The sequence below is a fragment of the Dryobates pubescens genome, chromosome Z (genome assembly GCF_014839835.1).
Source record: "Dryobates pubescens isolate bDryPub1 chromosome Z, bDryPub1.pri, whole genome shotgun sequence".
Lineage (NCBI taxonomy): Eukaryota > Metazoa > Chordata > Aves > Piciformes > Picidae > Dryobates > Dryobates pubescens.
Window position 1 is genome coordinate 24131458 of NC_071657.1, and position 27226 is coordinate 24158683.

At 42.1% G+C, this 27226-nt stretch overlaps 1 protein-coding gene across 2 annotated transcripts in view; it reads left to right on the plus strand.

Annotated features, from left to right (window-relative positions):
• The first annotated feature begins 7897 nt into the window (after positions 1-7897).
• TLE4 (TLE family member 4, transcriptional corepressor) overlaps positions 7898-27226 on the plus strand; it is a 121457-nt gene continuing 102128 nt past the window's right edge. For both annotated transcript variants that reach the window (XM_054179085.1, XM_054179086.1), the window contains exons 1-4: positions 7898-8532; positions 8980-9077; positions 10196-10259; positions 11620-11664. In XM_054179085.1, coding sequence (XP_054035060.1) covers positions 8488-8532; positions 8980-9077; positions 10196-10259; positions 11620-11664 — 252 coding nt within the window. In that variant the 5' untranslated portion in view covers positions 7898-8487. The remainder of the gene's footprint in view (positions 8533-8979; positions 9078-10195; positions 10260-11619; positions 11665-27226) is intronic.

The following is a 27226-nucleotide window of genomic DNA, read 5'->3' on the forward strand; positions in this document are numbered from 1 at the left end:
TGCTCAAACTCTGGCACTCTGAAAATAAGGTAAATACTTCTTTCTTTTTTTTTGGTTGCATTCTTGACATAGTGTTTTTGTGCTGCTCAGTTTATTCACTTTGGTAAGATACAGAAACATCAATAGGGTCAATATAAAGAACATTAAATTAAAGACATATTACACCAGGCCACTCTCCATCATTTTTCAACAGTTCTGCCTCACCAGAGAGGTCCCAGATGACTGGAAGCTGGCCAACATGGTGCCCAACCACAAGAAGGGCCAGTTGGATGAGCCAAGGAATTATAGGCCTGTCAGCCTGACCTCAGTGCCAGATTATGGAACAGGTCATCTTGAGTGCAATCACACAGCATTTACAGGATGGCCAAGGGATCAGGCCCAGCCAACATGGATTTAGGAAGGGCAGGTCCTGCCTCACCAACCTGATCTCCTTCTATGATCAGGTGACATGCCTGGTGGATGTGGGGAAGCCTGTGGATGTAGTCTACCTGCACTTCAGCAAGGCCTTTAACACTGTCCCCCACAGTAAACTCCTGGTCAAGCTGTCAGCCTGTGGCTTGGACAGCAGCACTCTGCACTGGGTTAGGAACTGTCTGGAGGGCTGAGCCCAGAGAGTGGTGGTGAATGGTGCCACATCCAGCTGGCAGCCAGGCACTAGTGTTGTCCCCCAGGGATCAGTGCTAGGCCCAATCCTGTTCAATATCTTTACTGATGATCTGGACGAGGGGATTGAGACCATCATCAGTAAATTTGCAGATGACACCATGCTGTGGGCAGGTCTTGATCTGCTGGAGGGTAGGAGGGCTCTGCAGAGGGACCTTGACAGATTGGACAGATGGGCAGAGTCCAATGGCATGAGATTTAACACATCCAAGTGCCGGGTTCTGCACATTGATCACAACATCCCCATGCAGTGCTACAGGCTGGGGTCAAAGTGGCTGGACAGTGGCCTGGCAGAGAGGGACCTGGGGGTACTGGTTGATAGTAGGCTGAACAGGAGCCTGCAGTGTGCCCAGGCAGCCAAGAAGGCCAATGGCATCCTGACCTGCATCAAAAATAGTGTGGCCAGCTGGAGCAGGGAAATCATTCTACCCCTGTACTCAGCACTGGTCCAGTGCCGGGCCCCTCAGTTTAGGAAAAATGTTGACTTGCTGGAATGTGTCCAGAGAAGGGCAACAAAGCTGGTGAGTGGTTTGGAACACAAGCCCTATGAGGAGAAGCTGACGGGGCTGGGGTTGCTTAGCCTGGAGAAGAGGAGGCTCAGGGGAGACCCTATTGCCATCTACAACTACCTGAAGGGAGGTTTTAGCCAGGTGGATGTTGGTCTCTTCTCCCAGGCAAGCAGCACCAGAACAAGAGGACACAGCCTCAAGCTGCACCAGGGGAGGTTTAGGCTGGATGTTAGGAAGTTCTTCACAGAAAGAGTGATTGGCCATTGGAATGGACTGCCCAGGGAGGTGGTGGAGTTACCATCACTGGAGGTGTTTAAGAAGAGACTGAATGGGGCACTTTGTGCCATGGTTTAGTTGATTAGATAGTGGTGGCTGATAGGTTGGATTCAATGATCTCAAACATCTTTTCCAACCTGGTTAATTCTATTCTATTCTAATTCAAAATAATTTTTCTTCCTTTTGACCTCTAAACCTTTAGTATGTCTCTTTTACACTTAGCATACCTTGAACTCACACAATTAAATTGGGGTATATAATTTTCTTGCATTACAAAACAAAAGTCAATTTCCATGAAGTGATACTTTTTTACCAAAATTATGTGACAAAAATCTCCTTTTCACCTTTTGAAAAGTGGAATTTTTAAAAATCATGGAATCTTGGAATAGTATTTATTGCACATAAGAAATCTGGATTCAAAGACTTAAACAATTAGACTTACTCAATAATTACTATGCATCAGATGCTAAATAGTGACTTTCATTAATGACATTGCAAATGATGGGAAAGCATTCTTTTACCTTTAGGGACAGCGTCATGATAAGTCTGTTCTCCTCCTTATATTGCTAGCAGACTCCTAACATTTTGGTAAGTAGTAAAGAATGGTTAGAAAAGTTGAAAGATGGGGTAAAATGGTAAGTCATGTTTTTGCATGCTGTCATCACTCTGGAGAGGGAAATCCTTGTTCTTCCTGTATTGTGGGTGAACAAAACAGGCTCTGCTGTGCAAGTCGGTGACTTCCTCCTCATTATAATTCCGTCTTTCAGCTCATACATCCTCCTATAAAAGCATTTGATTGGTTTTTTGGAAGCTAAAACAGTTTTGGATCTGCTGCAAATGGTGAACTTCAAGTTACTGAGATTATCATGGTTCCTACGCATGCAATGCACTAAAAATCTTGCATAGTTATAACAGGAGTATAACTTGTTATATAGCTGACACATGAAATAAGTTGTGTGAAAATGCTTTGTTGAGGTGTAGCTTTGTCACTTCAAATTTTATCATACTCATTCCATGTTTACTAAACGCTAGCACGATGTTGCCAGAAAATGGGGAATGAACAGCTTTATGGCTACATCCATTTAGCAAATCTTGCAAGTAGGCCTCATGACTGTTGCTTCCACTCAAAGTGAGGAGGGATTAAGTAGCACTCACATCTCAAGCATGCTAAAAAGATGTAACCACAACTTAATGATGCCATAGGACTTTGTGAGACTTCTCCAAAGGAGTTAAGGTTTCTACCCAAATAAGGTTTCTTCCCAAATTAAAAAAAAAAAAATTAAATTAAAAAATTAAAAATATTTTTTAAAGAATTTTTAAAAAATAAAATAATTTAAAAACACACCAAACAAAAAAAAAACTTACAAGGAATTTCCATAGATTTTAATGAGAAAGGGAGCATTGTTGAAGAAAAATTATTTTCAGTTATCTGCCCAAGCTGTTCTACACTGTGCAGATTTTCAAACTGTGTCCTTCCACTTTAGGGCCAAATATATGATAGGTACTAAAGTGTTATCCTTCCTGAAGGAAATATATTTCTGTGGACTTCAAGAGAGGCTTTCCTGCCACATCCCAAGTAAGATTTTGTAAGTAGGACTGTGTCATTGTAAGAATTTTGCATATAATGAAACAAGAGAAATAAAGAAAGATTGTGAATACAAATCACCAACATCTATAAAATAATGAAATAAACCATGACTTTATCAATGTTAAAGATGAATGTAAATACCTTATTGGAATACAGTTTTGTGAGGGAGATATATAAAAGACTGACATATAAATCATTGTGCCATAAATTCTCTTAATGTGCTTACTAGCTACAACAGATCTCTGAGGTCACTAATGAACAATTTAGAAAGTTGTAGGCAGGGAGTGTTTTAAAAACGTACTGAGACAGGGTCACTTGACAGCACTTGTGAAATACAAGAACATAAACCATGTGTCATTCTGTTACATTCCTCTACCACTAAAACCTGGCTCAACACCATAATTAAATTTTTAAGCAGAGAGAACTTGGTGCCAATTCAACAGAAAACCTCACTGAGTTTATCTTTTTGAAAGATAAGAACACTTGTTACACAGTGCACTTAAATACGTATACTGTGTAAGATTTACTCTGAGGCATTTTGAAAGGATAGAGTTATCATTTTAACACTTTATTTTTGTAAGTGTATGAGTACATAGCTGACAAAGCATGGTGACCTAGTAACTTGTTCCCAAAATAAATCATAGTAAGTTGAAGGAACAACTCTCTTGGTCTTTAGTGATAGTCCTCAGACAGGAAATCTGTTGCGTTACCTATAAAATAGCCTCAGGATTGGACCCTGTGTTGAAGGTCCTCTGACACTGATAAATCTCTGGATTAAGGTTACAATTCAACTATTAAAAAAAATAATAATCAGAGTCAGTTAGAAAATATTAACTGAGTTTCTTTTCCACCTATCCTGTAAAATACATATATATAAGCATACTTTGTTCTGTTAATTTCAGACCTTAGGCTTTGAATATAAAAACCCCAGACCAGTTCTGAATTAATAGGCCTGAGATACAACCACTCACTTTTCATGATAACAGACGAGAAAGAATGGATGTGATGTTTTGCAACCCCCAGCTCCTCTGATTTTTCAGAAGAGTTTTTTCATACCAGTCAAAACTCAGTATAGTTACTGCACATATAAGACTGCCTACATATTTCTTGCAGTTGATTCCCTTATGAGATATCTCTAGTATGAGCTGTAAAACATTTAAAACTACCTTCTCCACTTGCTAGATAACAGTATAACCTAGTATAAAAGATTTTCCATAACAGAAGGAAAAAACAAGGAACTTTAAATACAAAAGAACCTATATTTAAAGACCCATCAAGGCTGTGTTAGAAGTGATAAAAGATACAAAACCAGAATGCCATAGACATTTTGATCTTAACTCACATAATTTAAAAATGGCAAGCTACAGCACACCTTCTCCTAAATTCCTGTGCTTCATGGTTTTTGCCAGAATTCTGCAAAACCACACATTGATCAGTTACGTAAAGAGTTAAATATATACCATACATCCATCTATCTGAAGAATAGCACACCAAACTCTGCCCTAATCTACCATCACAGTCACTGAAAATTAATGGGCAAGCAAGAGTGAACAGTATTGAACTTCAGTGAGTATCACTGGTAAATTGCCCTCCAAAGGATGACGAGGGACTGTTTTGATGAAAAAGCTGTATGCATTTGCTTTCTAAGATATTGAGTATCTTTCCATTTGGAGGTCTGTACCTCATGCCAAACTCCGACAAGGCAAGAAACAATTAATCCTGAAGTTATTTCTAGAACTCAATTTCTTCAGACATAGTGTCTACTTTATGAGTGGACTTATCCTTCTCCAGGTTGCAGATTTAACAGTAAAATCTGCTGAGCTCACCCATAATGTTTCCAGACATGCGTGTGGCTCTGCAGAGTGAGTAGTTCTGTTCTGTTCTTGCAAAGCTTTCAGGCATTTGGGTGACAGGCATTTAAGCATTTGCACATTTGGCAGCCATACTTCTGAATGTCAAGACTTGATCCTGGCACACGGTAAATGTCCTCTCTTTCAGAGTATTTGGAAGTGCTCCACTCCTTAGTTAAGGATGCTCATGACCAGTCTTCTAAAAGCTGGAACATATGAGAAGTAGCGTTTTCGAATTAGGCAGGTGTTTTATCTCCAAGTCTTTAAACAATATTTAGCTCTCCAAATCCCACTAGAACACTGATTGTGAACTTAGTAAATACAAAAATTCCAGCTGAAATGAAATATGTAAGTAGGCTGAAGGCTGAGTATTGCAATACCTGACATGCAGACATTTCTGGTGGCATTAAAACAGAAGGTAAGACAGACATGTTTTGGTCCATTTCCTGGTGGATCACTTGCCATTTTAGGCCCCCCCCAAAAAAAAATTCAGAAGGATTCAGAATCATTTGCCACAAGCTACTCCAGATGCTAGTAGTTATAGCACTGATCACAGATTTTCTAAAAACTCTGCTTCAGAAAGAGAAGGAATTTCCATACTGTCTCCTGCAGACCTAGACAGTGGTGGAAGATGGATACCATTGTCATTTTCACCACTACCACTGCTAGACTCTTTCAGACTCCTGAGCTCCTGAATACTGGACCTGTTCTTGGAGGTCATATAAGCAATGCAAAACCTCAGTGACAAAAACTTGTGTGGCATGTCCCATCAAGGTCTCAAGTTGTTCAGGAGATGCAGGCTTTAGCCAAAAATGTGTGGGGAGCAAAGAGAATTTAAGACCAAAAATCTAAGCATATATAATTTAACTTCCATAATTCTGGCATTAATTGCCAAGTGCAACTTTTGAGACTATAGATTTGGAATACAGACATAAAAAATTATGTGACTGAACTGCAGCATCTATTTTGCATGCAGGTTTATACTGCACCTAATCAGGAATACAAACTGCTTGAAGGCACATCTAGGCATCACAGGCACAGAAAGAAAAAACTCAGTTTAAGCCTATCCCTCATGTGCGTCACTTGCATGGCATTATCTGCAGAGGGACTCGGAAAAAATTGCTTTGGGGTCTTTTCAGGACACAGTACCACTAGGTGCAGAATTAGGTGTTTGGTGGAGGGAAATCAGGAGCTCACATTACAGCCTGACAGTGGCAGAAGTGAAACAGACATGAGATGTGAAGGCCTAAGAAGACACTTTCTGAAGTCTGCCCCCCCAATCTGCAGAGCACGCATATGGTTGCAGCCACAGCCAAGCTGCCTACGAGATACAGCGGTAGTTACCTGTCCTTCTCTTTCCACAGCTGAATTCCAGGTTCATATATTGAACCTTCAGCAACCGGGCCCTATCCACCCTCCTCCCACCTGACGCTGGCAGAAAAATGCATCGTCGAAAGCCAACGTACCTTTACAATGTATCATTTAAAGGTCAGGTCTGGGAGTCTTACTCTTGAAAGCAGCTAATACCTTCTCTGTAGCCGCTTCCCAAAGACTGAGTCTCTCAAGTAAAGCCATCAGGGAAGAAAGCCTTAAATCACATCGTATTCAGCAACTATAACACGGCACGGCTCCACCCGCCCAGACGATGCTACAAGACCCGGCGGCAGTGGGCACGGGGAAAGAATGCTGCCGGTGACTTCAAATGGCTAGAAGCCGCCGCGTTGGCAGTCGCCACAGCTCCTCCGCCTCGCCATCGGTGCCTCCAGGCTGTACGTGTCTCTGGGAGGGAAGGCCTGACACGGCGCAGCCTGGGCGGATGAAGCGAGGGCAGGAGGGCGCACGCCCGCTCCGACAGCGGTTCTCGGGGATCACGATTAGGCAGACAGCCTAGGGGTACCACCCCCGCCTGGCCCAAACGGCAGCGCCGCTCTACCCGACGAGCCGTTACGATGGGATAGGAAAGGCGAGTCCGGGGCCTCTGCCAGAAAGGGTAGCAGCACGCTGCGCCTGCCTCTTTAAGGAGTCGTTTCCCCCTAATTAGCTCGGCTCCCGCGCGGCGTAAGCGGCTGGCGGTGGCCACGGGAGGGGCGGGAGGCGGGGGCAGGCACCCCCCGGCACCACCGCCCTGCGCGGAGGAGGTGGCGGGAGCAGCAGCGGCGCAGCAGCGACAGACGACACCAGCCCCACGTTACTTTGATTGACGGCAGAACAAATGTTTCCCCTGTTCGAACGCCGGCGCCGCGGAACACCAGCGATCTCGAGGCTCCACCTCGGGCGGCGGGCAAACAGCAGCAGAGAGGTAGGCGGAACCGCCTGATTGGTTGCGAGCCCGCGTGGCGTCAGGCCCCCACGTGGGGGTTGAGCCTGGGTACGCCCTCCCCCTTCCCCCATTTCTCCCTCCCCGGTCCGTGTGCCTATTTGTCAGAGGCGAAGTGATGGGCATTAATACAGAACGGCGATTAATGTGCGGCCGCCACCGATTGGTAGCCGGTGACGCCCTTCATAGGCGGAGCGGCTGAGAGGGCTTGCGGGCTGGGGCGAGGCCGCTACTGCCGCGATGCCCGACGGGAGGAGAAGTCCCCGGTAGGGCGGTGTGCCGCCAGGGCGGCGAGAGAGGGCGCCGACAGGACTGCAGCTCCCAGGGTGCCCCGCGGGCGGCGGCCTTCCGGCTGTCGTGAATATGTATCAGAATGTTAATGACGAACCACTGCTAAATTTGGTCAAAGGAGTCACCTCGCCAGAGCGTGCTGTGGGAGCGGTGCGGACTGGTGGCACGGTGGGCCAGGCAGGGCAGGGCTGGGCCGGGCCGATCCGAGCACAGCACAGCGCTCTGCTAGACGCTGCAGCTGCCGCCACTGCTGCTACCCAGAGTTGCGAAAGGCGAGGAGGGAAAAAAAAGAGAAAAACCACTCAAACTAACAAACCAACCATAAATAAAGCAGCCCGGACCATACTTTTTCACCTTTCTCGCTTTTTTTTTTTTTTTTTTTTTTTTTTAATAGATAAAAATAACTAAGCAAACAAACCAACCAACCAAACATGGAAAAAAGAGCGGCCGAGCAGCGCTAGTGGGGGAAGATGCGGTCCGGTCGGTAGGAGCGAGGACCAACCAGCCACACAAAAGGGCATCGCACCGTACCTCCGCGGCAGCAGCACCGCGCGGGGCAGTCCTCTTCCCCACCGCGGCACCCCGCAGCGTTCCTTTCGGCGCTGGGAGAGCCGCTGGTAGCAGTAAAAGTTTGCAGAAGGGGAGAAAACTGCCGGCGGGGGTCTCTAGCGGAGCCCGCATCGGCGTCGACAGAGCGGATTTCTCCGCCCTCCTTCTCGGCCGCCGCCGCACGGGCCTCACTGCCCGCCGGAGCCTGTGGAGCGCGGCGCTCGGGAGAGCCGGTCGGCGCCGCCCGCTGACCGCCCCCGGGGGATGTGGCAGCGGCCCCCGCGCGCCGCGGACGCCGCCGTCGCCGCCGCGCCTCGTTGCTGTCGGCGGTGCCCCGCCAGCCTCGGGGCGGCGGGGCCGGGGAGTACCTCCCCGTTGCCGCCGCCGCGCCTGCAGCCCTGATCTCCGCCACTCCAGCCACCTGTGTCCCGCGAAGCGGCGTGGATGATCCGCGACCTGAGCAAGATGTACCCGCAGACCCGGCACCCGGTGAGTGGCGGCAGCGGCCCCGCGGTCACCGTTCCGGCACGCGCACCGCGGAGTTGTAGCCATTTTCTTATTGTTGTCCGCCGCCGCCCCGGGCCCGGCTTGGCTAGGCTCCTCCGAGTTGCTCCCGCCCGGTGCGCGGCGATCCCGGCGCTTGTCCCGCAGCTACGGCCGGTGCGGAGAGTCCGAGTGGGCGACGCCTCCCTGTGCAGCGGTCCCACACCGCCGGCTGCCCCGTCGGGACAGCAGCTCGGGGCGCTTTGGGCATCGCGCCGCTGCCTTCGGGCAGGCAGGGGTCTGGAGGGCGGGGGGCCTGCGCGCCCACTGGGCACGGGTCCGAGGGCTGCGGCGAGAGGCAGCGGCGGGTGGAGGGTGGTGGCTGGGCGGGGGGAGCCGCGGGCGGGCGAGCGAGAGGGGGCTATTAAAAGACCCGCTGTTGCTTGCTTGCAGGCACCTCACCAGCCAGCGCAGCCCTTTAAATTCACGATTTCCGAGTCCTGCGATCGGATTAAGGAGGAGTTTCAGTTTTTGCAGGCTCAGTACCACAGGTAACGCTGCCTACTCTCCCCGAGCCCCGCGCAGGCTCGCCCCCCGCCGCTTCCCACCGCTGCTGCCTTGGGCGGGTGGCAGGGCAGGGGCGCGGGGACCCACTGGAGAAGTCCGGGAGCAGGGCGGACACACCCCATTCGGGAGCTCCACCGCGGCCCCTCGGCATCCCGCAACCGCCCCCGAGTCTCGAGAAGCGGGGATTACATGGTCCCTGAGCCGAACGAAGCGAACGGATGTTCTCGTTGTCCCTACGCTTCGGTTTGAGGTTGGGTTGTGTGTTTGTTGGGTTTTATTTTGTTGAATTTTTTTTTACTCCTGGCCGGCGGGGAAAGGGGGTGGTGATGGAAAAAATACGTGGCTGGCTGCGGTCGTCCTCTGCGTTTCTTCAAAATGCTGCTCAGGACACGCATCTCGTCTTGGCTCGGCCCCCTCGCGCCTTTCATTGACATGTCAAGTGCTGATAACCTGGAATTGAGGCAGCGAGCTATTTCATTATCCTTAGGTGGAAGAGCGCAGCGTCCTCAAAGTGACAAGTGACTTCTGACAGGATTGCTTAGTGGGCTTCTGAGAACACAGAAAGAGGTGTTCATGTTTACCACAGTATTCCTTGAATTATCTACAATATTTCCCTAGCAGTTCTGTTCTTGGTAACAAAAAATAATAATAACAAAAAAAATTCATAAGCTTTTGGCTCCTTGAAGTGGTAACACACATTTGATTCCTGTGTGGGCTGAGTGAAAGCAAGAGATGCTTCTAAAACTCTTTTAAATAAAAATTCTGAAACTCAAATTACAGATTTTTAAGTGGCTTCTCAAGTTGAAGTGTTATAGATGTGAATGGTGGTGTGTTTGTTCTGTGATTCAGTGTTGTTTTCTCTTATTAGAGAAAAAGACTCTTTTTTGCACTGTATGCAGTTTGCTTATGAGCTAAAGGTGTTGCACAGAATCTTGAAAGAGGAAAAGTACAAACCCCACCCTGAACTCCCAAGCACAAGCTGGAATGCATGTTTCTATCTTTGTACTGGAGAAATGCTTGAAAAGGGGAATAACCTATGCTTAGAACGTCAGTTTTGCATTATGAAGTACCCATGCTTTTTTCCTTTTTATGTTTTGAACAGTTTAAAGCTAGAGTGTGAAAAACTGGCCAGTGAGAAGACAGAGATGCAGCGACATTATGTCATGGTAAGCAAGCTGCATAACGAATTCAAAATATCTATTAGTTTGTATACTGGTACTGAAATACATTTGAATTGCTGGAGGCGAACAGAAAGATTATAGTCATGCTGCTGTTACTGAGGTTTCATCAGAATTTCCATTATAAATCCTTAGTTGCAGGGGTTTGTAACTTGTTTGCAGCAGTTAATTTCCATGTGAAACCTGCTTTTTAACCTTTTAAGCAATTTGAGATACTTCTTCCAAATGCTAAGAGATTACTTATTAGTCCTTGGAAGCCTTGTACAGCTTTTGCAGTGTACTTAGGGATGATGTTTTATTTTTTGCCAATTTTGCCCAATCTGAAATGGTTTGAGATTATTTTTTTTATGTGTGAGGGAGTAGGGCAGAATTATATGTGTATACTTAAAACCCCAAAGCCTCCTTCCTAGAACTGTTGCACCTGGGCAGCTGGTTCATCGTTTCACTAAATTCAGAATGGCAGGGATCTGAGCTGAGATTTCCACAGTGGTTGTGATCTGCCTGGTTAAATGATGTACATAGGAAGACATCTCTAAATGCATAATTGCATGATACTGGATCACAGGAACTCCAGAGGTGCTCTTGCTGTCTCTTCTCTTGTACATCTATGAAGAACTAGCAGTTTTCCATATGTACATGACAACAGTCCTGTATTCTCAAGAAGAGCGCACAGCCATGCAAAATTTTTAACTAAGAGTGCAAGCAAACCTGAAGATTCTCAGCTGTCTTTCTCATGGCTGATATGCCTAAGTCTTGGAAATTGTTTGATGCTAATGTTCCATATTGAACTAAGCTTCCCACAATACTCCAGCACAGCAGTTCATATTTAGATTGGTGTATCTGCTTTGGCTCAAAATTTCCTTTTTTGTTTTTCATTCCTTGCAATTTAGTTGCAGCTTTTTGTGTTTTTAATTTTAAATATTGAATAACCAGTCTGTTAGACATTACTGATTTCTATGTATGTCTGTCTTCAAGCACATTGGGTGGGTTTTTTTGTCATCTTTTATTTGTGCTAGGGAATAAAATTTGGAGCATTTTCTCTGGCTTTTTTTCTGCTTCTAATCTTTAACTCTGGGTGTGATTACTTTTTATGATCTTTTTTGGGGGGGTATTTTTCTTTAATTTCTTGTTTATGGCTAGTGTTTATAAATTAAGCATGAAGCAATGTAGGTAAAGCAATAAGCAGAAGAAAAGGTTGCTGTGAAATGCTCTTTGGAATTCCAGGAGCTTTTCAAGCCCAAGAAATGTTTTTAGGTCTGTGTGTCTGTGTACAGATGATGTGTAAGTCAGTGAATTTTGGAACACTTTTCACAATTGTGAGGTCTAATAGAGTCATCTTTTCTTTTAGTATTACGAGATGTCTTACGGGCTGAATATAGAGATGCATAAACAGGTAGGTACCTAATTTGTTTAGTGTAAGAATGTTCTGTGAAATTTCTCCCATCAGTCTTAAAACAGATGTGCTTTCCATTTGACTTGCTTTAATTGCATGCTTGAGCGCATTGGAAATCTTTTCATACTTAATGGGGCCGCAAAACTTACATTTGTGTAGGGTATATGGCCAGTACTTAAGTTATGGTTTTGCCTACCAGTTGTGCATTCGTCAGCTGACTTTTTCACATGCAACCTTCACACATGTGAGCAGTCCTATACTGTACAGAGAGAGTGTATGTGAGTAGGTGTGGGTGTAGTATGTGTACCCATCACATTTGCCTGATGTCAAACCTTTGCGGTTTATTTTTTGGGATGATATCTACATCACAAACGCATATTAGGTGTTGAGGGATTTGTATTTATGTGTGGAAAAAGGTTATTCTCTTCAGTTAGCCTGGACCGATTTAAAATGGAGCTATGAAGGCAATTGATGCACAGCCATGTTCCTGTTTTCCTCAGGTTGGTCACTTGGACTTTACTCCAAAACCAGTGTCTTAGCATGTGAAACACGAAAGAGTAAATGAGCTTTTTGTGAGGATGTTAGCATGCTTGGTTTTGTGCCTTGAAGTTTAGCACTTAGGCCAAGATTAGCAGATTAGTCAGATGGAGCATGGTAGTGCAAATCAGAGTTTCTTATTTGGTAATGTGTGTTTTTAACCTTCTCTGGAGGAGAATGAATTAAACATTTGACCTCTTTTCCAGTGAGGGAACTTATTTTATGATGGAGTTTAATACTGACAGCTCATTTTAGCAAACGGTTGAGCAATTTGGGGAGTGTAAACTGCAGCAATAAAGAAACGTCTGGATGGGAGAAGAAAGACCATCTGAAAATTGGTTTGTATGCACTTCTCTTCAAAGTTAGGGATTTGGAACTTCCCTGAGTTGTGGAAATAGGATTTCTTTATCTTGTTGAGAGCAGGCATACAAGTCAAATGTTTTTTGTAATGTTATTTATTATTTATTATATTTTTGTGTTCCATTAGCATCCCAATAAGACTGTACTGGTTAGGTCCATTTGCATTAGATGGCATACAAATACAAAGGCAGTGGTATTTCCTACCTCAAAGCATTTTGCATCAACATCTTCAAACTTGCAGGACATTGTACATATGTAGGTATGTTGTATTCAGATGTACTTCTCACAGGTACCATGAAGACTCAATAAGTGCATTAAATAAATTAAGTGAGAGGAAAAGGCTGTGATTGCATTTGATTGGGTTGTCTATATGTGGACCTGATGCAGGTTGGGGGTGCTGGTGGAAAAACTGGTTATTGATTCCAGGAGACTTTGAATCTGTTCTCAAATGAATAACCAAGTGGTTTCAGGTCCCATTTTTAAAAAAATCAACAAAACAAAATGGAAAAGAATCCCAACAACACACATCCCCCCTTTCAAAAAAACCCCGCAAAAGACATGCTAAAACCTGCCCCAAATCAGTCAAATATTGGATGTGTAAATAACTTGAAAAGACCAGAGTCCTTACAGGCCACCTATGCAGCAAATCTTGCAGGCATTTGAAAGCAAGCATTGCAGTCAAATTTACTTACATGTCTAGGTACTTTAGTTTTACACCTATTTATTGTATGTAAACTTAAAACTGTCTGAACGAAATTCTGTTGGACAAAGTCAGCTTGCAAGATGTATAATTAAATTGTTATAAATTGTGAAAAAAATACATAGGGATAGGTCTTTTAATTTCTAAATGCTTTACTTCATAAATTACATACCTTGTGGTGATGAAGCCATCAGTGATATTGTGGAAAAAAGAAATACTTAGTCACAATTTATTGTGGGGAGTACAAATGACTGGGTTTTAATTAAACAGCTTTTTAACATTACTGTTCAGTGTGTTCAAATGAGTAGTTTATGTAGCATACTCTCATGCAAAAGACAAATGTTTGTCAGATGTTGATTCAAATTAGCTGTGGCTAAGTTCACTATAATTCTTAAATCTGGTATCAGTTTCATATCTCTTCCCTTTTATTGCCACAGTTGTTATTTTTTTTCTATACTGTTCTTCCTTCAGCCACTGCAGAGTATTTCCCATCTTGATTATTTCATGTGATGCATGCAAAGCTTTCTTTAGTCTTCCACCTTAAACTCCCTTTTCTTGCTCTCCCATCTTTGAATTTGGCTGGAATTGAGTTATTCTCTCCCCCCGCCGACCCCCCCTCTCCCTCCCCCCATTCTCCCTCCCCCCATTCTCCCTCCCCCCATTCTCCCTCCCCCCATTCTCCCTCCCCCCATTCTCCCTCCCCCCATTCTCCCTCCCCCCATTCTCCCTCCCCCCATTCTCCCTCCCCCCATTCTCCCTCCCCCCATTCTCCCTCCCCCCATTCTCCCTCCCCCCATTCTCCCTCCCCCCATTCTCCCTCCCCCCATTCTCCCTCCCCCCATTCTCCCTCCCCCCATTCTCCCTCCCCCCATTCTCCCTCCCCCCATTCTCCCTCCCCCCATTCTCCCTCCCCCCATTCTCCCTCCCCCCATTCTCCCTCCCCCCATTCTCCCTCCCCCCTCCCTCACCCTTTCCCTCCCCCCTCCCCCCCCACCCCTTTCTTCTTCTTTGCCCCCCCTGCCAACTGCTTTCTAAATTCAATCATATAAAAAATCCTGAGGGCAGTTTATCACATTATGAAATACAGACAGCCCTGCAAACCACCTACTTATTATATTTTCTTTCTTTTTTTCACTTTAGCACAGAGGCATATCTGTCTTTATTTGTTTTTCTGGGCAGACAGCCTTGGTTCCTCTCAGGTTCTTTTCCAGATGTACTCGCTGGATGCCCTTGTAATGGAAAGCAGGCAATAATGCAGTGAAGTTGCCCTTTGGCATAATTGGGCCTAGTTCTCAAGATCAGGTTAGGCTTATTCGCTTATTAGATTTGCGTCTCAAAGGGTTCAAGAGCAGGACTCCCTGGAGTCCTTGGAAGTACACTAGTAATTGGTGGCCCTGATATTTGAAACCTTTGTGTATTTTTCTGTGAAAGCTTCTGTTCTTCTTGGCTGCTCCCAGCCGCACAGTATTTATTTTTAGAGAAATTTTTCACTGGAACAGAAAATGATGGCTGTGATGGAGTCATGACTCTGTGACTTAGCAAATTGATAAAAGGATAAACGTGCAGAGAGCAGTGGTAGTGAATGTGCCTGTGTGTCTGGGGGGAGAAAACAGGGGAAGAGCATCTCTTTTCCCACCCCTTGTGTGATGCTCATCATCAGTCATCCTGTGTTGATTTTGATAGAAGACTATTAAAGTGAAACCTATGGGGAGTTCGTCATTCTGAAAGGAAAGCTAATGTAATTAGTACCAATTAAAGTACATTTAGTAAATTGGATTTAATCTTAATTAAGCTTGCATAATGTTGCCAATTTTTAACAATTATGTTTGAGAACATAATTAATTTAAATTTTGGTAACTGAGTAAATAGCATTAGGCTGTTAGAATTAGTAATTTGTTTTTTTTTTTTTTTAAAGACATGTGTGCGGTATGTTGTGACATGTGGTGTTACAGCCTAAAATACTAAGTTAATTTGTGACATTCTGTACTAGTACAATAGAGATTCAAGATAGACATATTCTGGGGGAAAAAAAGACAGTGAGTTGGGGAGTTTTGTAGCATGATATGAATAGATACTTCCATGCAGTATTTAATTTCAACAGTAATGTGAACATGAACATTTGAATGCAGTCTGAAGATGCTAATTTCTTAATAAGCTGCTTTTTAAATATTTGTTTGTAAGTGGCTCATCTCATAGTTTATGAATGAATAGCTGACATGCTGCTCTGTGATTCAAATATACTGTTGGTACTTGGTGGTGGTCATTTGGCTTAATTTCTGAAATTAGGCTGTTTTAATGTTATGGTAAACAGTTTATTCAAATTGCTGTAATCAAATATGCTTGCTGAAGGTTTTAATTCAGCATTGTAATTACTGCTTAAAATAAATGTCTTTATTTGGCTGCGGAAAACAGATATTTGTGAATGGGACTGATGGAAAGCATGAATAGGATACAGCATTTACTTTTTGCTTTGATTGTATCTTTTTGAATGTATGTGTATATTCTGTGTCACTCTTTTTGGTTAGACCTCTGTCTTTGAACTAGTTCACATGCTAGAGCTTTAGATTTCAGCATTTTTTAAAAGAAAATTCAGACCTTTTAAGAAGAAGATGGGTGTTAAAAAATAAATTAAATGACTTTTAAAGATCACAGTAAAAGAAAAAAACCCAGAGTCCAATCATGTAAATTTTATTGCAAGACTGGGGCAACAACCATTTGAGCGCTACTAAAATATTAATTGGCTAGAAATGAAAGGGCTCTGCTAGCTGATAGGATATCATAGTCATAGCTGTAGTAGTCGATGGTAAATGATGATAAATGGCATTAGGAACCTTTTAGCAAACTGTAATAACTATGAGGAGGGAAGCAGTATGGATTTGCATTATATCTGATACCCTCTAGTACCAAGTGGATTGCCAATACTGCTTGTTTAGCATTTTCTAAGGGCAATAGGATATTGATTCCTGACTTAGAAGGAACGGCTCTATTTTCACCATTGAAAAGTATTGCAGGTTGTTAAGAAGAAATTGACTTGAAGAGGCCTGACTGCTGCCCATCATGGAGCAAATAAAGCAAAACTGCCGAAGCATAGTAGAGCAGCGAGATGGGGCCCTCAGCAATTTGTTGCTATTAATTTACCATGCTCGACAGCAAATCAATCGGCATCTACTTCATCTGCTGGAGAAAATGCTGTCCAGGGCAGATAAAAGGCCCTGCGTGGTACAGGGAATAGACTGATTTGGCCAGATGGAGGCTGTAGTTAATGTGTAAATAAGTGAAATCAAGGCCACTGTTGCCGAGAAAGCTGTTTTTAATTAGATTGGGGCTTTATAGTAAGCTATTTAAGAAAGTAGCATGGAGAGTAAGGGGAGATTTATTGCTGACTGAGTTAATATATGGGCTATATGACACCCCAGCCTTGAGTCTGCTTGCTTTTTAAGCCTTAGTAAATTATTTTGGTAGAAGGGTAAAGATAGGAATCAATTTGTTTAATTTAGGGCAGACTTTTGAATGTTTTTCAACTTCATAGCCATAAAATACATATACAACAGAGAAGTGGTTTGTTACCTGTGTATCAGACGAATACTCTTTCTTTCCTTTTTCTTTTCTGGCAATGGTTTGAGCTGTGCTTGAATATGTGTGCATGCATGTGTGCACAAGGTTTTTATAATATGTTCAGTGGTTGATTGCGTATTATCTTCCATTTGAAGAATAGTTGGAGATCCGGCTAAAATTATACTGGCTGAATTTATTCTCCATTATAAAAAGAAGGAAAGACTTAATAGAGATACAGTGGGTAGTCAGAACCAAACTGGAAAACTTCAAAATGAGAGAGATTAGAAGTGAAATTTTGAAGACTGCAGCACACATAGGACTATTAAAGGGAAAGAGAAAAACCAGTGGCTTTTCCATCAGGGTTGCAAAATGTGAAAAATAGACTGTCAAATCAGTTTGACAACTGAGGATTGTTTGTTCCAGTGTTAGGTTATTTAGTCTCCAAAGCCAGCAGAAAAGCTTATGGGAAGTTAGAAAATATATTGCTCTGCAGTTAAACCAGAATCCTATTACTTGATAATAACTGCTATATTCTGAAAAATTTTTGCGTGCTTTCTTTTGCTCATGATGCAGATAATAGCCATTCTGTGGAGAAGTCCTTTTACTTTCTGGGAAGTTCGCTGTGGCCACTTCTCCACAAATTACTGTTGAAAAGAGGTTTTACCACCAGAACTGCAGGATAACATACATAAGGACTAGAACTTCCGTTCACCCTGGTTTCAGTGTTCTTAAGTAAAGCAAAGTGCAATTTTTCCCCACTTCTTTTAGACAGATGCTTAAGATACAGGAAGTAGTAAAACTTGTTAGGCAAATTTTTAAATTAAGCCGTAGACTCTGTAGAGCATGCCTTTTGCCAGTATAGACAGTCCTTAAACATAAAAGCATTTGAAAGTTGCTAATTGCTGTGTTGCCGCCTCACTGATTGTATTAATTTACAGGCCAGCTTGTAATTCTGAAAGGGGCCAAGTGTGACCATGTGGTTAGGTCTATCTAACACCTTACCCTATAAATCTGTTGTTGTTGTGTTTTGTTTTTAAATGCACTGATTGCAGTAAAGGACACAATTCTGATGAGAACTCCCAGCTCCTTTTAGGCAATATTAAGGGAGAGGAAAGGCAGAGGGAGAGGTCTCTCTCCCACCTGGTGCTGCGCTGGTTCTTTTGGATCAGCTGTTGTGTCTGGAAATACAGCTCCAGCATAAGGCTCCTGTGGAACAGTCAGAACTTGCTACTGACTGTGAAGAGGAAAGCTGTGTCATAGTTTTCTATTTAATAATTTTTGCATGATTTTGTATGGTGAGATTTGCCTGCTTTTGGGGGTCAAAATAGATATGCTGATGTTGTTCAGTGCAGGAAAAATTAGCAGATGGGTTTCAAATTGAAGTACAGAATACTGGGATATTCAAATTTTACATGGCTCTTGCCCCATCGTGTATGCGCATTGTGGTGCACTCATCTCATTATCAGTTTCCTAGAAGAGCTCTTTCAGTGCCGAAAATACACATTGGGAAAGTAGAATTAAGACTGCAGAGGTGATTGTAAATCTGGTTTGAAAATGTTTTGCTGCTTGTCTTGACAACTGAAACAACTTTAAACATAAAGCAGGCTTTAGGCATGTGAAATGAGTGCCACTGTAAGGTCTTTGCGGCAAGGATTCTGCTTCTGGGTTATGTTAGAAAAAGTGAAGTGGATGCTCACACCTGTAAATCACAGTCTGTACCATGGACTTGGTGCATTAAAGCTGGGAAACTGATTTTGTGACTCTTAACACCAAGGCTGTGAAATGTTTACAATTCAGAATTGTCTCTTTGGTCTTAGCTTTTCTTTTTCATTTTTTTTTATTTTTTTATTTTTTTTAAATTTAAATGATGTCATGTACTATTTTTGAGCATAATAGAGAACTGGGTGTGGGCCAGTTTGTGAACAGTGTAATTATAATTGTCACAGAAGTCACTTCTTTTGCTGTCTGCAGATTGAGTGCTTCTGGTGCCACTCACTTTCAGTAAACCTGTGTAGCCACAAGGCACTGCGGGAGCTGAACAAAGATGCTAATATGAAGCACAGGATGTATAAACTGATATATGAATTAGCAGACGACAACATACTCAAGGCCGAATCTATCTGTACTCAAGAAATGGTATTCTGTCAGGGAAATTAAATGTTTGAATTAAAGATTATTTTTTATTTTAAAATAAAAAAGTACAAAATAGTTTTAAACAGAGGGATAAGGAAGTATTCTTATTTGTGTGTTTTAACAATTTCTGTCTTTGTTCAAGACATGAGTTCCACTGGTACCTTAGAGTACTTTGAGTACTTCTGTATGCTTTTTTTCCTTGATAATGCGTATCTGTAGTTCAGTGTAGCTGGAAGCATTTTGGCATGATGTCAAAAGCAGGTGTCTGTAACTTTAAAACAAAACAAAAAGCTCAAATATGTCACAAATAGTAAATGGAACTCTAACTGGTGCTTTCTTGTCTACATGGATAGGATTTAGACATAAACAATCATCTTTCCTGGTCCAGGACAGGATATAATGCAGTGGTGTTGAACACTGTGATGTTATGGTTAAGACATTTAAATGTGCGAATGTCAGGTAAGTAAAAGTTACAGTCCCCATATTAAGCTTGAATTGGTCTCTTCATGGTTATGTATTTTTGTGGTACACTGTAGTGCCAAGTCTAAATGTTAAATCATGCCAGTCCCCAGAAAACCATGAGATTGGCTTAAAATTAATCACAAGTTAACAATAATAAATATATTTTTGTTTTGTTTTTTTAATTTCCCTTCTAGTTCTAAGCTGTCAAGTTCTGCTTGGCTCATGCTTCTTAGTTTTTCCTCCAGTATTCTTCCATAATAGTTTTTTTGCAAGAAAGCAGTGAAATGTCCCAACATTCATGATGAAGTCAGAGAAGCTGGGTATGAGATACATCTGGCAACTTCTTTCATAATTTCCTCTCCTTGGAAAATATATGAGGTGATACTGTCTTAAAAATAATACCAAATTTAAAATATATACATATTCATTCTACAATTGCTTGTTAAGCTTTTGTGTATTTAAGTATCATAATGTGGCACAGACATGCTGGTCACAATTCCCTTTTCTGTGTTAGATGGAGAGGGAATACAGTATATAGTTTTGAGTGGGGGTCTTCTAACTTAGGCTCTCTCTTTCGGTGTGCTTTAAATGGTTTTTCTGCAGGACCTTATACTGCCAGAATTTTCTGGCATTTACTGGATGAGATTTAACTTCTTCAAAAGAGAAAAACCTAGCTCTGTTATGTTTGGAATGTGGAACATTGGCAATAAAAACACGCGCTTTTCTTTTGCATTTGCTTGGAAACCTTAGCAGAGCATCTCGGAGATGAGCAGAAGTCAAAATCTCTCTTTTGTGCTATGAGGAATCTACATAACAATAGTTCCTGTTGCTAGATTTTGTTTGGCATATCTCATGGTTGTGTACTGTGCACTTACTGTGTATCATCAAGAGTACTTAATTAAAAACCCACCAAACCCACCACAATCACCACCAAAAATTCACCCTTCTTTTATATTTGCTCTGTCTGCTTATGTGTATGGCTTGTCCTAGTGTCAATTGTTTGGAGAACTTGAAAACACAAAAAATGCCCTCTGCTGCCATCCTGGCATACCCCAGACAGAAGTGATTGCCCTAGGATGGAGTAGCACTTCATAGAGGGCATGGTGAGCCTGCCTCTGAAACATCGCCCATGCTGCATATACAGGCATAGCCAGTGATGCAGATTTACTACAGTATAAGAGTACTTTGGAAAGCAAAGGGTTGCCTTTTGCCTGTTCTGGCTTTGAAACCAAATTCAACAAATGAAAACATGTCAAAGCCAACACATGCTCTCTGCAAATACTTGATAAAACATTGTGCTATTTGTAGGTAGTGGCAGCAAATGCTGTTGATATTTAACACTGACAATTTTAAACTCAAGAACAACAGCAGCAAGGTCTGGTCTGGGTCTGTTGTGTCCTCAAGGCAGAGAACTTCCTCAAAACTCATTATGGGGTTACAACAACAGGTTTAGCAGGCAGTGTGGGAAGAAGAGGTAACTTGAAGCTCTTTCAATGGCACAATGATTCTTAGGTCCCCCTTGATGCAACTGGAGGAGGCTTATGTAATGGTATGTGGACCTCAGTGTTTGGAAAATCAGGCTTGCAGGATGTTCTCCTTGACAGTTGCTCAACGACTAAAGCTATCATTTGCCACAGTAATGTGACAGCATTATTTAAAATTAATCATAATGCAAAGTAGAGTGAGTGTTTAGCTGGGAGTTGAGGGAGAAGGCATTTTTGTACCTTATTTTCTTTCTCATGTCTCTTTGCTTCTTGTAGAGAGTTGAAACTCCATTTTCACTCATTCTTTATAAAACAGGTATCTGAGGACTTCTAGTTTAAAACATTCAAATGTCCGATTAACTTACCTGTCTCTGTTACTTCTTTTTGGTGGTCAACCAGTTGCGTTTGACTCAAATTTTACCTTTTAAAACCATGGGGAAAGTGGAGCGATCACCGAGGGAAGTGTATTACAGAACCGCTTTTTCCCATTTCTGTGCTTTCACAGGGATGAGTACGGAGTTTTGGGCCATGCTTTGTAGCAGAAACACTTACAGACCTATTTTTGAAAATACAGTGTTGTTTTCCTGCTAAGCTTTCCCATCAGTGAGTGCAAGGGAGACAAAATAACTGTAGTGCAGCCCAGCTAAGGCTTGGAGGAGGGAGTATTCTTAAATCCGACAGTAGTGTCCTTGTGTTTTCAGGAAGGCCACTTCTCTGGGGTCGTGCAGGGCTGGGTTTCTGTCAGTAGCCCTGGTGGTGTCTGACCAGCTCCCTGTCTGTCTTGGGAGATCCTTCATTTGAGTTGAGGTGGAGAAGCCACCACCTAACTACTTGACAATTCAGTAGCCAGTTGCAGTGTTGACTCTGCATGGGTATTCAAATCTTGTAGATGAGAGCCTCAAGAGAAGCACAGAATACTGAATGAATACATATTTGCTGTGAAGGGAAGAGAACGCCTTCCAACCCGTATCTGCTGTGCGACGAGGTCCAGCAGTGCCTTAACTGTTATGGGACTTACTTTGTTCTTATGTCCTAGAGGTTACCAAGAGATTATACTACAGATACTGTAGTTGCCCTCCTGCCTGTTGCTGTGTTAATTGCATTTGGAGATAAAAGCTGGAAATAGGGAGTGGCTAGTCTTGTGATAACATTCAAAGACATAAAAATCAAAGAGAGTAAGGTCAAAACTACCTGCAATACTTAGCCTGGATTTTTCATTTGAGGGAAGAGGCAGGGAATGAGTAATGATTGGAGTAAGCTTGTTTTTTTCTCCCTCATGTCTCCTATTTCCCTGCAGTACCATTCACTCTGTATGACAACCATGCACTTTAACAGTGCCCCATTTGAAACATGGTGCTATGCTGATGTGTAAGAGAGAGTTAGCTACAACACCGCCACTACTGTCTGCTATCTGTAATTTTATAAAGCATATGACTAGATACAAAGTAGGTGCCTCTTCTTAAAATACCAATCCATAGTGTTTGAATAGCACAAGATTGGGAAGACTTTGTGCATAAAATACACCCCATATGTTTGTGTCAATGTGTTAACAAGGGACGATTATGTATTATTAGACTCAATTTAACCAGTAGGCTTTCTGTCCTAATTGCAGAAAGCTGTTGCAGTCTGAGCACATTGTTTATTTACAGTTTTTATCAGTATTTCTTAATTTCTGGGAACAAGGAATGTTTTCTTTAACAGGTCTTACCCTGAATAATTGAGCAACAAAATCCAAGCATTGATGAGTTTCTTGCTAATTTGTTACTCTAAAACATTAGTGATGCAAGAGATAGCTTCTCCAAATGTCAAAGGACTTGTTATGTCAGTTACTTGTTATGTAATTGTCCATATGTAAATATGGAGGTGCTACTTTGAAAAGTAAATTGCTTATAAGCTCCTCGTTTAATTCATTGAAGAGGGAGATCCCTGTTTCCTTTGAATCTGCTTCTCTTGTGCATCTGGAGATGGCTGTTAAGGTCATCATCATTAAGCTAGTAATGTTTCTTTAGCAGGGACAACATGAGGAGAAAGACATTTTCTGTGAAAAGACACTTAGTTCTTTTCCCCTTCACAACGTTCTTTGGTTTATCTCTACAGATTTGTGATGGCAAAACATGCCTGTTTCACTTGTTCTTAGCTGAAGAAAAAGTCTTAGAATTCTGTGTCTGGAACATCCTGGAAATTTCTGAGGAATGGTTTATTTCTGACATTTTCTCTAAATCCCCATCTGACTGAGGATGACAATTGTTCTTTGGTTTGATCATGTAGATAGAGATGTAAAGAGCAACAGCACCAGAGGATTGTACAAGAAAAGAGCCCCTGTATGCATACATGTGGGTGGGGTTTTTCCTTCTCCTTTCCCCCTCCCACCCCCCCGCCCTGTGGTTGTAGTTTTCCACTTGAAGACACATTTTCTAACTTGTGTGCATGATGCTTTTCAGCCTTGCTATTAGGCATTTTCAAAATTTACCTCTGTAGAAGGACATAGACTTCATTTTACAAGTACAAACCTTCATCTTTCTTGCATATGCAACAATTTTTTTTAAATCTCCCTTCAGCCATGGGGAGATATAGGCTGTATGGATGTAGAAAATTATGATATTTTGTCCTTTGTTGCTGTTTACTTGGCTGTGTTTTCTACCTGAACATCAGGTGCGTATTTCTTCTAAAGCACTGATTTTTAACAAGTCTCTTTGTGTGAGAGAGAAGAATTCTGGGGTAATCCTAGTTTATACATTTCCAAAGATATATGCCGCTGTAAGTATACACTGTGTTAAGGGTCATATGGTTTGTTTAAGCCTGCAAGAGAACCTGGCGAACCTGAAAATCTATAGACACTGAAAATACCTCTCTGTATGAGAAGTGAAGCACAAAGCTCACAGATGAGGATGAGAGAAGCTGCTAAGGTCTGGGACTTGGGAGTATTCGCATGTAAATTGTTGGACTGTGCTGTCAAGGGCTTCCTGTGAGACCGCAGACAAGCTGCTTTGACTGCTGTCTACAGTGAGACAAGAGCCAGGCTATGGGTGCTTCTATGCCACTGGGCTGTAGGGCCATCTGAGTGAGGGCAAAGTGATGTTTGTGGTGCGTGTGGCAAGTTACAAGTTTTAGCCAAAAGCTGAAGAAATCCAGTACTTATATAGAGCGTAACTCATAGAGAAATGTTGAGGTCATGGGTGTGTATTAAATCTATGACTGCTTGAAGGCTGAGACATCAAAGTTGTTGCTGCCAGGACATGCTGCCTTGGCTTGGTAGTCTCAGAAACATGCTTTGAAAGGTGGCACCTGATTTTTTTTTTTTTCAAGTTTAAGCATAGTGTGCATTTTTCTTAAGCCAAAACTCAAACCCAAAACAACCCCCTTTAAAAAAAATGAACCAACCAACCAGACAAACAAAAAACAACAAAAAAACCCCCAAACCAACCCCCCCCCCAAACCAACAAAAAACCCCATCCAACCAACAACAAAAACCCCAAACACAACAACAGCAGAGCCACAAAAAGCCCACCAACAAACCCACAAGAGAAAAAAACCAAAAACCTAAAGAAAGCAACAGTCTTGGTTTATCTTAGTTTAGCTACTTTTCTGTTTAGTAGTGAGAGTGATGTTTTCTCCCAGAAGGAAGCTCTCTGGTTTTCTTGATCTTTTCAGTGGTTCATGAGAGCTGAAAGAGGGAGAGATGCATGCTGTGATGTTGTCTTGAAAAGGCTCTGGCCAACAGGAAGGAGTGGTGCTGGGTTCCAGTTCCTGCCCCAAACCAGTTTGCATGTTTTAGCCCATGGTCATTTTTCATGTGCAGTGATTCTGAGGAGGAACTAAAAAGGAACTTGGGGACTTTGCTTCTTCAGTGGAAAAATTATTTCACAGAAGCCTATTAGACAAGATGTTCTTGTAGGATGTGGGAAGAAGTAAAGAAAGAATTCAAGTAATGTATGTAATGCTCTGATTAGACTTTTTAACCACTAAGCTGTTACACGTAATTCTACCTGTTCCTCATCCCTTTGTTTTATTCTCTTCTTAAATTTTGATCTGCTGCTGCTGTGTTTTATGTGGGAATAAATTTTAGCAGTGCTTCTCATCTCCCTGGGGGACAACTACTTAAGAGTTGTGTTTTAACCACCATTGAACAGACTTGCTCATGTCCTGCTAACTGAGGAGTCAGCAACTTCTTGTGCAGTTCTGCAGCTACTTAAAGGCAACTTCAGTTTTGTTTTCAAGAGCAGAAGTTATATCGGGGTGGAGGGAAGGGGTAAAGTCATTGTATCCCTTGTTTATGACTTAAACTTTATCTCTGTTCTCTTTCCTTTGCTTTTGCCTGTACAACATGGTATCTCTTATACTAGTGGAAACAGATTAACTTAATAAAAAAAAATTAGTCATATTGAAATGCCTTCCCTTTATACATAAGGTTAGTATTTTCCAACTTATTCCTTTATCTTCACTGAAGCTCATATAACAGAAAAACGGTCTTGAGCTATACATTATCAAACATATTTCCTTTATACCTCCTCCCAGTTTTTTATGTTGTCTTATGTGAAAAACAGGTAGTGATTATATACAAAGAGGTTGGCAAACAGTCAGTGATTTTAAGGTTTCTGTTCATGTATTCTGGTAAATTTCTAATGAAAACAGAATAGCACAACTGAGTCTTTAATTGCCATGGGAAGCTGCTGTTAGGAAAATGAATTATTGTAATAGTTGTGCAAAACAGATTCTCATGAACTAAACCAGATACAGCATCTTTGTATCTCAGTGGCTAAAATTGTTAGGATTTGAATGAGTGTTTTTCATAGAAATGCTTGCCTGAAACCTTTTGATTAAAATGGTGGAAAGATTGCAGACCTAGCAAACTAAGTAAGAAATGAACAAGCCCAGAGACTGCATTTTGGTAAACCATAGATCTACTTCGTGGCAGAAAGCCAGAGATCCTTTGAAAAAATAAAATTAAAAAATTTCAAACATAAAAACCCCACACCAACAAAACAACTACACGAGAAACAGACATGGAAGTGTGGTTTTACTGTCTAATTTGTGGTCTACTGTAACTGAAAGAACATAAATTTTTTTTTTATGAGTGTGGGTTTTTTCCAGTTTTGACTACAGCATTTAATTTCTTCATCTGACCACTAGTGAGCTGGTGCATTCCCTGCCAATGTACAATAGTTCTTATTTATTGTTTTGAATTCACTGTGCAGGTTGTTATTGGTGATTTGGTTTACCAGATGATCCCAGTAGGTTTCTTTAAAGACTAGGCAAAATTTGTGGCTGAACCAGATCATGATGCTAGCCTGAGAAGTGACAAGTTTGAGATGTGGTTGACAGTGCTACACCTGGGTTGCAGGGTAGTGGAAGAAATGAAATGGAATGCCTTCCCATGTCCAGAGAACTATCATTTTCTGTTACAAGATGAACAGGTTTCCAGGAGTACTGCTGTGTGGTTTGCTTTTGACTCAGAGACATGTTCACAGAAAGTCTGAGCATAGAGATTTTGTGTGTCAGAGACTGAAGTTTTTTGAGCATTCCAAGCAAGAGAAGATGGCATTGGTAATGAAAGAGGTGATCCTGCATTTGGGTTAACACCATGGTAGATTTGGGCTGGGGGGAGATTTGTATTTAAAATTAAAAAGAAATCTGGGAGGAGTGGGCTGGTTTTTAACTTGGATATGTTCATCACTAAATTTGCTACATGAATAAAAAAGTGCTAGCAGCACAAGGGTGGAGCAAGCAGGAGTATCTGGATTAGGCAAAAGCCTCTTCTGTGTCTGATTTTCTGCCACTTTAAAGTACGTGTGAAGCTGCAGTTGAAGTCCTCTATCCTAAGAGCAGATATGGCATAACTGGTGGATTCATAATCTGGCCCAGACAGCTTTATACGAGGGGTCATGGCTGCAAAATTGTACCAGCTCTGAAGGAATCCTGTTTAACTGATGCCTTTTCTGATAAGAATATATTTAAGGAAAAATACATTAATACTATTGTCACATGGTTAATTGTTTACAGAGTTGATTATCTACTCCTTTTATTTGCTTACTGTTGACCTACTGTCCACATTCTATATGTTTTTATTAAAATCTGTAGATGCCGAATTATGAAAAGTGCATCTTGAGTCTGAATTTAATGTTGTTCATAGTAGGTCTCTACAATGTAAAGTATCATCTCACAGGGAGTCACAGCACTGGAAAAAGTGTCATGAAATCTACATTTCCTTTGCTCTGTTCTTTGCCTGTTCTGCTTTTTATGACATTTTCTTAAACTTTGTTTTGTTAGAAAGTTACTTTACATTGAAATTCCTTTTGGATGTAGAGTGTCTGAGAATTTCAATAATGCTGAT